This window comes from Aquarana catesbeiana, linkage group LG09 (assembly GCF_042186555.1).
Source record: "Aquarana catesbeiana isolate 2022-GZ linkage group LG09, ASM4218655v1, whole genome shotgun sequence".
NCBI classification, from domain to species: domain Eukaryota; kingdom Metazoa; phylum Chordata; class Amphibia; order Anura; family Ranidae; genus Aquarana; species Aquarana catesbeiana.
The window spans coordinates 220,120,538-220,133,329 of record NC_133332.1 but is presented as its reverse complement, the minus strand read 5'-3'; the positions used below and the strand labels follow the sequence as shown (position 1 = coordinate 220,133,329).

Below are 12,792 nucleotides of genomic sequence, written 5' to 3'. Positions count from 1 at the left end.
TAAGTTCCTGCCCCGAGATTACCTGGAGGCATTTTCATGTAGATTAAGCTGTTTTTACCTTGCAAGCATACATATATAAAAATAATATATAAACGAGTCTCTGTTACCATGTGTGATTTCCGGAGAGCCCGGGTCTCCCTTCTCTCCCCTTTCCCCTATGCATTAAGGAAAAGAAAGTTTTTTTTAAAAAACATGGGGTTTGCAAACAATTACATGGTGGAGGAAGCTCTCCCAAAGTAATTATGTGCTATCCAATGGACCAGGGACAGGATGTGATCACTTTGGGGGAGCCCCCTCTGGTTTTTCTCACCACAGTCCCAAGGTCAGATGTATGGCAATGCATAACATTGGATGTTTCTATTTTTAATTCTATATGGCTGGCTAGAAAATATCATTTGATTGACTTGTGTAAGTACATTACATAGTGTATGTTATATTAGGATATAATCACTGATAAGTGTAGCACTTGCTTATAACATATCATTTATATAGCCTTTTATTCTCCCAAAGAAGTGGGCTTTGTTTCATAAAATGTGTTGAGAAAGGCCAAATTTTGTGGCAGACTTCAGCATATAAGGCAACATATCATGCACTTAGTATGTATCAATGTTGGATGAACTTGTTACTATGTTATTCAAAACAATGTTTCAAGGTACTCAACTTCAACATAATCAGCCATAATATACTTTTTTTCTTATGATGATTTTGTATACATAGATCAGTAAAAGAATGTCTTAAATTCCTGTATCTAAAAAGACCTGCTTACTCTGTTTGCATGTCTTGAAAATTCCAAATTGGATGTTGGCTTGGTACGTTTGATTTGAATCACACATGGGAGTAATGCTGTTTGTGTAGGTCTCTTTAAACCTTCTGACCATAAGAATACATTGCATATTACATCTTATAGCTTACCTTTTGTTCCTGGCATGCCTGGATTTCCTGGATCTCCTACATTAAATGACACACAATTATATAGTCTAAAAGGTAGAGAGAGTAAACTGCATATAGTAGTATATTATAGTTAATATAAGTTGTATAGTAAAGTGACACAGTGAAAGATTCTCCAGCAGCACAGAGTATTTCTGGTGAGGAAAGTGGCTCACCTTGTCACATGGTTTTTATTATTACATTATGCATAATCAGTAAAGAATATGCAGTTCACAGTGTCAGAACCCATAAAAACAAATTGGTTTTGTAAGATTTTGATAAACAACCAACCTTTCTTTCCTGGAAGACCAGACAACCCTGGAATGCCTGGCAGACCTAATAAATGATAAAAAATATATATATTTATATTTATTCTTCTTAATACTCATGAACATAGGCAGAAACTTCACAAATAAAGAACATGAACATTGCAAGCTGTCATAATTGGTGAAAAACATTTGTGTTTGAACAGATCTGCAGTACTTTTACTCCTCAGTTCCTGGTCTCCATCCTTTTCCCCTAGCCAGTGATTCAGAAAATGCTGAAGACAGATTATCAGCTGACAGCCAAGCCAATATCATTTTCAGGAGAAAATCAGCATTGACAGCCAGTGTATTTCTCTCATGATGGGTTTCCTTTACCACCCAAGAAGAACTGCACCCAAGAAGTGCAGGACCCATAAATATTGTATCACACCCTCCAGTACCAAATGACCAAATGATCAGTTTGCTATGGAGACTGTACTCCACCCAAAATGAAGAAATTATGAATGGGGTTGCTCTTTATCAGCCATCCTGATGTAATTTTTTTGTCTCAACAGTTCAATTCCTTATATATTTACCATGTTATATGAAAGTCATACCAACCTCTCTCTCCAGGTACTCCAGGTTCTCCTTTATCTCCTTGGGCTCCAGGGGTCCCAGGACATCCCCTTAGGAAGGTCATTTGCTCAGTTCCAGCTTGCACAAAAGTGAAAAAAAATGATTATAAGATCACCAGATAGGTCCCCCTGATGAAAAATACAGCCTTCTATGTGTGGCTGAGGTTTTATTCAGCAGGGAAGCTGAGTAATTGCTCAGGTATAATCTATAGATTTGTATGTGTGTAATACAGCAATGAAAAAATGACACAACTGATATTACATTTTCTATTGGCTGCCAACATGTTGAATCAAATACTGGTTTCTAATATCACTCAACTACTCCAGGGGTAAGATCTCCCAACCAAAGTTTCCAGTTCCATTTAACAACTGCAGCTATTAGGAAACCAAATGGTAACGTCTAATGAGTTCTGCAGGATAAACGGATACAAAGAAAGCAGAACACTATAAGTGTTGTGATTGTATTTCTAGTTTAAGTTAGCTTCCAGTTCTAGATAGCTTTTAATATACAGTATATAGGATTTTATATCATGGACAATGTAACAGAAGGAGCTGGAACACACAAAGATGGACAACCAACAAAAAAAGGAAAACTCCCAGGTGGACAGGCAGAAAGTCAGTAATTGTGGCAGGGAGATCTCACTGCTGAAGCTAGCAAAACATATAGAACAAGTGTTGACAGACTTCAAAGGGCAAACACAGTGTTTGGTTTTGACCTTAGTTCGAAATGCTTATGAGATCATTCAGAATTCAGATCACCTGCATTTGACCTGCTTTAAAGGGTTTGTAAACCCTCAGGGTTTTTCACCTTAATGCATTCTATGGCTTAATGCATCCATTGGCTCCCACTGCTGTCAATCAAATCCAATGACGGCGGGGCCGGGTCCTGCTGCCTGTCTCTATGGACGCAGCAGCAGGACTCGGGAGCACGCCCGCATGAGTGCCCCCAGGAACAAAGCTCCGTCGGGGCACTTGAGAAGAGGAGGAGCCAGGAGCACTGTGGAGGGATCCCAGAAGAGGAGGATCGGGGCCACTCTGTGCAAAACCCTTGCACAGAGTAGGTAAGTATGACATGTTTATTATTTAAAAAAAAAAAAAAAACAAGACTTTACACAACCCCTTTAAGCTGCTTTTGCATCTCTATACACTTGTAGGGGAAGAACAGTTCTGAAGCAAACAAGGACTGTTGGCTGTTAAGAAGGCAGAGCCTGATTCAGCCCATTAAGTTCCAACCATGACTAAAATATCACTTTTGAATGGACTTACTCTTTAATAAGAGTTAAGTCAAAATTATTTAGAGAATTTCATAGACAAATATTTACCCCAAAACTTGACCCCATAGTTAAAGTTTCTTTAAAGAATATATAAATAATATCTCACCAGAACATGTTTCCTCAGCTTTACTGAGTGTGGTGAGCAGAAAGAGGACCACAACGGGTAGGGCCAACATCGCAACTCCTGATCTTTCAACCGGCTTCTCTTCTTGCCCTGGTATGTCTGACACTATTTATACACAGTCAAAGTCCAGTAGGAATAATAACCATACTGTCTTTAAAAACTATGGAAATCATTGCGCAACCTCAAAAACAATGGCATTACTCTGGGAATGTGTCACATTTGTATCACAGAAATATCATTTAACAAATGCTCTTGGTGTCCTCAAACAAGCCAGCTGCCAATGTTCAACACTCCATTTCAATTCTGATGACAGGAAAGATGTTATTGATATTTTAAGTCAACAAGAGTTAACACTTCAAAAGTTGCAACATAAAAAGGTTCATTTTACAAATGTCATTGTTAAGTCCAATTCCATGTGCAGACGAAATAGGATCCATGTTAGGTTTTTACTGCAGGCTGTGACCCATTGGGAGAGAATTTCTAAAACTTCCTGCCAAAATATGAAGTGGGTGGGAAATTTCTGCAGTGCAGATACAGACTGTACCAAAATACTCCACCCCCCCCCCCCCCCCCCCCAATCAGGGTTAAATTTGATTCCCTTATGAAAAAAGTTGTGTTTTTTTAATTTAAAGGGGCCATTACATCTCAATATTACAAAATATTTGTTGACCTCACATTAAACATGTTCATTTTATTTTACATGCGTTACCATTGTTTTCTACGTAGCACAAGTTTTCTGTCAATAGGTGCACTACACCTAAATGTGAAGATGAGAAAGATTTCACTCAGACAGATAGCACTTTATTCATCATGTGTGCATGTACTCTGAAGCCTCGTACACACGATCATATTTTCGGATGAACGTTTGTTTTTTGTTGCATGCTAGTTTTATGTCGACAGTGAACAGGTTACTCACCATATGAAAATTCTCGTATGACAGAATTCAATTTCATAAGTGACGTAATATGTTGAATGGTTTTGTATGTATTCTTTCGTTTCTGAGCATGCATAGTCTTGCTCTTATGATTTTATTCAGACGAAAACCGTATTAATTAAATTAAAGTCAGACGTGTTCACATCCGACAAAAATGTTATAGTCTGTACATCCAGGTTTTGTCGTACGAAAAATCAGAATCAGCTGTCGAAAGCGCCATACTAACGATACAAAAATCAGCAGATCGTTCTGTCGAAATTTTACTTCCGATTTCCGTATCTTGTGTATATGCCTTAAGATACACACCTCCTTTTAAAAATAGAAATATAGGAAGAGATAAAACTTCTGTCAAATGAATGGGCTGAAAACGCATTGCACGAACCACAGAACGCAACCCTTTAAGTGCATGGGGCCATGCCACAACTGTCTTGGAACTGCATGTTGAAGCATTGTGCTGCATCATTTACAGGGTTAAAACAGGTGGTGTGGAGGTGATCTATCACCTCATCAATGTCTGGTAAACACCTCTGAAAAGCAAATCATTTTTCAGAGGGTAGACAAGGGCTGACACACGTATGAACAAGCCCTTGGAACAACCCTTCTCAGCCTTTTAAGCACAGAGGAACCTCTGAAATAGCCTTCAGATCTCAGAAAACCCAAGCCAATGATTATTATATCCAAAGCTCACATTACATTAGCATTATGGCCTGTAGTGGTCAGTGGGAAGAATGCTTCATATGCCGCGTACACAGGGTCGGCTTTTCTGACAACAAATGTTCGATGGGAGCTTGTTGTCGGAAATTCCGACCGTGTGTAGGCTCCATCGGACATTTTCCGTCGGAATTTCCGACAAACAAAATTTGAGATCTGGATCTCAAATTTTCCGACAACAAAATCCGTTCTTGTAAATTCCGATCGCGTGTACACAATTCCGACGCACAAAGTTCCACGCATGCTCGAATCAATTACGAGACGGAAGCGATCGGTCTGATAAAACTAGCGTTCGTAATGGAGATAGCACATTCATCACGCTGCAAATTTTAAAATCTTTTAATGCAGCGCATTCTCTTCTTCTTTATAATGCTAGAATAATGAAGTTGTTTTGCTGCTGATATTCACACAGAGTTCTGAAAAAATGATTTCTTTATTATTTCTTGTGATCTCCTGAATATTTTTTTTTTTTTCGTCAGATCTCCATAATAATGTTTTTAATTTTTGTTTATAGTGGGTTTTTTTATTTATTTTTTTATCAAGATCTCCTGCTTTTTAAAAAAAAAAATTCTAGTGCTCTCCATAATATTGTTTTTTGTTTTGTGTGTCAAGTTACCACAACACCATTATTATCTTGTAGGAAGGCAACACTGGGGAAACTGGTGAAATTGGCGAAGCCTTTGTACCCCAGGGCACACATCAACTATTTTACAGGCAAAATTGGTAGCCTGAGGAGTCCATATAATAGTGAGCACAATCCGGTCCCGGACTACAAGAGATCAGGAACAGCAGCAGATGACATATATGTCCCCAGGCTGTGGTCATACCACAGCCTGCGTCTTTTGTCAGACCAGACTGAACCCAGACCATCACACTCTTGTCTTCCTTACACTCTTCCTTCCAGGCTTGCTTCTAGGCTGTGGTTTTGGAGTTGTGGCAGGAGGTGGAGGAGGAGGGGGATGGTCGAATTCACACTGGTCGGATTTGGTTGTGAGTTGGCCTCCTCAACCCCTTATTTAGGGTCAGATACATCATTTCCTCACAGATGAGGCGTTGGCCCTCCTCCATTTCCTGCATTTTGCATGCAGCCATGGAGGCAAAGGCCTCTTGAAGAGTGGGGGTGGTTCTGAGGGCAGCATTAGCCTCCCGAATCAGCCCAAGCGCTGCCTCCTCCACGTTACTCCCCTTCCTGGGCCTTTTGGTTGGAAGGCGGAGGGGGGGACCTGGGATTCGGTCAGGCTACTGGGCCGGGCCACCTCCTGGCTGCCACTTAGCCCTGCCACCTCCTGGCTGCCACTTACCCCCGCCACCTCCTGGCTGCCACTTACCCCTGCCACCTACTGGCTGCCACATTCCACAGCTTCCTCCTGGCTGCCACATTCCACACCCTCCTCCTGGCTGAGGTTTTCCTGTGTATGAAAAAGGGACATAGTTTTAGTTTTTTATTCATCAATCACACACAATTTTCAGCTCATGATTGTTGCAAATTGAATGTAACAAATAGAAAAGACTATCATTCTGACCCCAGCCTTTTTCATTCTTGTCCCAAACACTTTTTACCACTACTGTCTATTGATATGTAAAACACTTTATTAAATCAGCAATTAGTGATGAATAATAACATTCAGTTATCATCATTAATTTTATGTCAAGAAATATGTAGAACAATACTACACCTGACTCAAGCTGGGCTCCTCCACATCTTCCTGTCTGGAAGGCCCAGGTTGGACGTCAGAAGCCTCAGCTGGGGTGGAAGGAAGCCTGGAAGGAAGAGTGGAAGGAAGGGTTGAGAGCGATTGCCTGACTTCAGTCTGGTCTGACAGAAAACGCAGTCTGTCATAGTACCACAGCCTGGGGACATAAATGGCATCTTCTGCTGCTCCTGATCTCATGGAATCCTGGACCTTATTGCAATCCCTATTATAAGTGCTCCTCAGCCCACCAATTTTTGCCTTCAAATAGGGGATGGTTGCCATGGGGATCTGTGGCTTCACCAACTCCAGCAGTTTCTCCAGCGCTGCCTGCCTCTTTTGTTTATGATTATAATGCGGATGTTTCACCTGCCACAGACAGGGCAGCTCCCTGTACTTGTCTATGAATAGGGGGAGGAAGTTGTGATCATTGAAGCCATCCATTTTCTCTGCAAGACACAACACAAGACAAACCCTAATGTCAGGCTAAACTCTCCTAATCTTGTCCCAATATAGGCCTCAATCTAGAAGCAGTATAGGCCACTGATGCACCAAGTTAAAATTGTACCTTTGTTAGAACGATCGGCGCTTCCGCTACTCCTTCCTCCGCTCACAGATCGTACGTACAACGCATGCGTGTTACGCTTTATATACACTGTGCATGCGTGATACTCTGCCCGCACCAGACGTTCTTTCTAGTCTATTCCCCGCCCCTTGTCTTTTGGCGCAGTGGGAGAGCACATGGCGGAGAAAGAGCACGTGCATGCAGACAGCAGCAGCAGCAACGAAAGCCCGGAGCCACGAACGTCTTGATCCCGGAGGAGATTTAAGGCCTCAAATATGTCCTTTATAGAGATGGTGGAGATGGTGGACATCTTGAAGAGGGCCGACTATGATGGGAAGCATGGACCTTACCCAAACCCAAAGAAAGGCCAAGATCATGACTAAAGTTGTGAAAAGTCTGCACAGGAATTTTGGGGTACGACGATCCAAGGATCAATTGAGGAAATGCTGGTCAGATCTGAAACTGAGGGAGCATGATCAGTACAGAAAGATCAAGAGAGTTCTTCAAAAAAGTAAGTAGTTGTCGTGTGTTCCTATTATTATTATTACTTGCATGCTGCTCCATGTGCTTTTCTTTACTGTTGTACAGTTTAAAATGGCAACTTTCAGGTTCCTGGGCACAGTAATCTTTCATAGTAAACATCGTTTGTTTGCCCACTAATATGATGTTTTTGGCAGATCCAGGTTAACTACATTTGTTCAGGCCCATTTGTATTAAAATAAGTTTAGTACATTGTTGTCTAGATGGGTTTGTAACTAGAATGAAATGCAAACTTGATTCAGTGTAAGGAGAGGACACTCAGCAGCTGTTTACACATCTGGACGCAGGAGTACTAGTGTGGGACACCAGAACAAACTTTTTAGGGTTACCCACACAGGTGCTCCAGTGGATACTAGGGGTGTCTCCATGTGTGAAAATTTTACAAAAAATTTAATTATTCCAGCTTTAGAAAGGTAAAAAAAATGTCTTCAGCTTGGAACTCTGCACAAAAAGACAATTGTACAACACTTCCAAGCAATGTTTCAGATTCCTATTTCTGCCCTCAAATATCTGTGTGCTAAGTATACCTTTTTTTATTCACATAGGGGAGAAAAGACTCAGGACATCAGAGGACACCAGGGACCCCCAACCTCCTAAAGAAGGGGAAATACCAACACCACAACCAGAGGAAGGAGAGGTTTATGAAGTGTGGCGAAATAGTGACCACAACAGGTGAGTGTCTGAGACCACAGCTTCAGGTAATAGATGTATGCCTGCATATTTATAATACATGGTGTGGTTTTTATTTTAGGTGATGTGGATGTTGTGGAATAAGAAACTCATTTCACAAGTGCAAGTGCACACGTCCTCATCGGGGAGATCATGGTGTGCAATCAGGATTTACAAAAGCTCAAGGAAGACATCAATGATGTTGAAAAAAGACTCAAAAACATCATTGATGTTTTAGGCAGAATCTAAAACACACCTAAATTCTTCTATTTGTTGATATATTTAACATTTTTGAATCTTTTTTGAAGTATATTGAAAGCCAAGTTTTGAAGATGCACACAGTGTGTCAACATGTGCTATCTGCCATCATGGGATATCAATGTACGCGTTTTGTGTGTGCAACTCCTTGCTCGCAACTCAAGTAGCTGAGAGGAAGGGGTTGCAGCCCCGAAACATGTCCATTGATCCCCCATGATGGGAGCTAGCACATGTTGACATTAGGCATGGGATCAGGAAGGAAATCCCCATTTTGACTCTTAATTTGTGTGCATCTTCAAAATTTGGCTTTCACAGGGATGACATCACCCCATCTGATGAAGGCAATATCAACACAGTTTGGACATACTAATGTCTGATATTGCCTTCAAATTATCAAAGTTGAACTTTGTAAGTTCCTGAGTTGTGTATTGTTTTATGGTTTTAAACATGCCTGTTTACCACTAAAAGGCTATTTTGTAATGCCAAAATGTTATTTTAAAAATATGTTGGTTTGTTAAAAAAACCCTTTCTAATGCACATGTGAATGTGCACAGAGTAAAAATTGTTCTAATCAACAATGTGTGGCTTCTTCTTTCAATGCTAAATACCATTCTTTTAAGTAAGTTGGTGTTTACAGTGACAATGGGGGTTATTTACAAAAGGCAAATCCACTTTGCACTACAAGTGCACTTTCAGTGCAGTTTCAAGTGCACTTTTGCAGTGCATTTGTAGTGCAAAGTGGATTTGCTTTTAGTAAATAACTCCCACAGTGCTTTAAAATTTGCCACAATCAGGCCATTTTCGCGACTCACAAAAATTAATTCATGGTGGTGAAAATGATGAATATTTTTATCATTAATACATTACATACATTAACAACAAAAACAAGGTGTGTGTGTAGCAGACACACAACATAATAGTTCGCTGAAGAAGAGATTGTCACCTCATGTATCAAATAAATTATGTTTGCACTGTTGAAGAAAATGGCCAAAAAGAAAAGCCCATTGGATAACCTAGGAGACAGCTAAAAGAAACACAAGCAGGAAATCAAAGGAAATCTTATTTCAATTTAACTAAAAAATGTATTTTTAAAATGTTTATGAAAGATTTTCTGGCATATCAATGGCCCCCCTACCCGCAAAGTACTCCATATATTTGATATGGGCCTTGCAGGTGCTTTGGGGGGGAAAGCCAGGACGGCCAGCTTCAAGCGCCGTCAGGGTTTGTTCGTTAAGTCCAGCCTCAGGCCCAACTGAGGCAACATAGTTCATTGAATTTCTCCTTAAATAGTTGTGGAGAATGCAGCATGCAAGCATTATATGGTTAAGTTTATATTCTGCCATGTTGATTGTCGTAGGAATAGGCGGAATCGGCTGGCCATTATCCCAAAGCATTCTCCACCACTCTTCTGGCTCTGGCCAGCCAATAGTTAAAAACCCTCTGGTCCAGGGTGAGGGTCCTCATCTGGAACGGCCGCATCAGGTGATCACCCAGCCCAAACGCTTCATCAGCGACAAAGACAAACGGGAGTCCTTCCATGTTCTCTTCAGCAGGTGGCAATCCCAAGCCACCATTCTGAAGCCGTGTGTAGAACTCGGTCTGGGCGATGACTCTACCATCCGACATCCGGCCATTCTTCCCCACGTCCACATAGAGAAACTCATATGTCGCGACACCACCACCAACATCCCAATACTTTTAAAACTCTTATGCCGCGTACACACGGTCGGACTTTTCGTCTACAAAAGTCCAACGGACGCTGACGGACTAAAGCTGGCTGGTAATCCGATCGTGTGTGGGCTTCTCCGGACTTTCAACGGACTTTTTTAGCCTCAAATCCGACGGACTTTAGATTTGAAGCATGCTTCAAATCTTTACGTCGTAACTACGACGGACCCCGAAGTCCGCTCGTCTGTATGCTAGTCCGACGGACAAAAAAACGACGCATGCTCATAAGCAAAAACTAAACGGAAGCACTCGGTCTAGTAAAACTAGTGTTCGTATTGTAGGTAGCACATTCATCACGCTGCAAAATCTGTGATCGTTGAATGCAGCGCATTTTATTTCTTCTTTACGAAGGCTCTATAAAGAACGAAGGTGTTTTGCTGTTCATAATCAGAGTTCTCCCAAACTGATTTCTGGATTCTTTTTCTCTTTGATCTCATGAATGATATAGTATGCATTTTAAAAACAATGTTTCCATACTAATAATACTTTTTCCCCTTTTTTTTTTTTAGGTTTGTAAAGTTACCACAAAGAACCCATTATTCTGTTTTTTTTTTTATAGTGATTATTTTTTAGTTTTTAGATAAAGTTAACCCAAAGCACCGTTTTTGGTTACGTAAATTTTTTGATTTTCAAGACTTACCACTTGAACATTATTAACATTAGTAATGTATTTTTGGTGTGTTTTTTTTCAAACTCAATGAGATTGTTGTCCCTTGTTAATTTAACATTGTGTGTAAAATCAATGATTTCAAAGAAAAAACATAAAGTCTTTTGCTAAACTCAAAAAATGATCCATTTATTCATGGTCAAAATAAAATAAAGAGGAAGTCAACGCTGGAAAAAGTCGGTGTACCAGAAAATTGGGATCTTGCGGAGTCCATATAAGAGGGAGCACAATCTGGTCCAAGAATCCCAGAGATCAACAGCACCAGCAGATGATCTAGATGTCCCCAGACTGTGGTCCTACAACAGCCTGCGTCTTCTGTCAGACCAGACTGAACCCAGGTCATCATTTTCTTCTCTTCCCTGCAGCCTTTCCTCCACGCTGCCCTGCAGCCTTCCCTGTAGCCTTCTTTTGAGGCTGTGGCTCTGGTGTTTCAGTTGTGGCAGGAGGAGGAGGAGGAGGGGGGGCTGCCTCATGTAGTTGGGTGTTTTGTGTTAGCGTGCCCTGCAGCCCCTTATGGATTGTTTCCCCAAATAGGCGCTCACAAATGAGGCGCTGCTCCCTATTCATCTGAAGAAGCCTGCTGGCTAAGTAGCAGCCATAGGATTCTTCCGTTTCGGGGGGGCTCCTTAAAAAACGAGTGGCCTCTTGCATGAGGCGCAGGGATGCGTCCTGTGTGACCATCCCCTTCCTGGCCCTTTTTTTGGGAAGGTGGAGGGGAGGCACTTGGGATTCGGTCAGGCTCCTACTTGGCCCAGCCACCTCACTTGGCCCAGCCACCTCACTTGGCCCAGCCACCTCACTGGGAGCAGCCACCTCACTGGGAGCAGCCACCTCCTGCCTGACACTGGGCCCAGCCTCCTCCAGGATGATGGTGAATCCGGCCTCCTCCAGGCTGTCCATGGGCCTGGTCTCCTCCTGCCTGCCACTTTCCCCACATTCCTCCTGGATGGACTCATCCTGTGTATAAAAAAAGGACAATAGTTTGAGTATATTTTTTTGGGTTCATCAATGACACACAGTTTGCTTCTCATGAATAGCAAATTCAATGTGAATACTTCTCTTTAATAAAAGAGTCTAATCAGACACCCTAATTATTTCAAGCAGGTGCCAAACATATTTAGCCACTACTGTCAATTGATATGTATACACAATTTTGAGTGCCAAATTATTTTAGACAATTATAACATCCAGTTAACATCATTAATATTAGTACAGTAAATATTTGTTAAAATAATTTACCTGACTCCAGATGGTCATATCTGGTTCATCCAGGATGGAAGACCCAGCTTGCTCCTCATCAGCCTCTGCTGGGGTGGAGGGAAGGGTGGAGGGAAGGGTTGAAAGTGATGGCCTGGCTTCATTCTGGTCATCCAGAAAACGGAGTTGATTATAGTACCACAGCCTGGGTACATAAACATCATCTGCTGATGCTCCTGATCTCCTTGATTCCTGGATCTTCTTATGCTCCCTCTTATACATGTTCCTCAAGACCCCAATTTTCTTGAGCAATGTCTCCATTGTTGCTTCCGGGATGGTCGCCTGGACAAAGGCCAGAAGTCTCTCCAGCGTTGACTTCCTCACATGCTTAGCATAATACTGAGGGTGTTTCACCTCCCACAAATTCCTCATCTCTCGATATTTGGAAATAAAAGATGTAAGGAACTCTGGATCCTTAAATAGGGGATTCATTATATCTGGAAAAGATGAAGTCACAAGACAAAAAACACTTTTATTATAGGTTTCGGCTAACCCCTCATCATCTTCTCCCTATGTAGGCCTCATCAATCTATCAAGCCATATAGGCCGCTTGCTACAAAGTCATGA

The 12,792-nt window shown here is 41.5% G+C and overlaps 1 protein-coding gene across 6 annotated transcripts in view; it reads right to left on the bottom strand.

Moving 5' to 3' along the window:
- The window catches only part of LOC141108280 (ficolin-2-like), a 173,002-nt gene that overhangs the window by 23,835 nt on the left and 136,375 nt on the right, over window positions 1–12,792 (bottom strand). For 3 of the 6 annotated variants that reach the window (XM_073599746.1, XM_073599748.1, XM_073599745.1), the window contains exons 2-5: window positions 1,794–1,886; window positions 1,219–1,263; window positions 913–948; window positions 108–155 (exon numbers count right to left, since the gene is read on the bottom strand). In XM_073599746.1, coding sequence (XP_073455847.1) covers window positions 108–155; window positions 913–948; window positions 1,219–1,263; window positions 1,794–1,872 — 208 coding nt within the window. In that variant the 5' untranslated portion in view covers window positions 1,873–1,886. Of the gene's footprint in view, window positions 1–107; window positions 156–912; window positions 949–1,218; window positions 1,264–1,793; window positions 1,887–3,187; window positions 3,258–12,792 lie in introns of those variants that run through there. The other 3 variants (XM_073599750.1, XM_073599749.1, XM_073599751.1) reach the window with 2 other exon arrangements.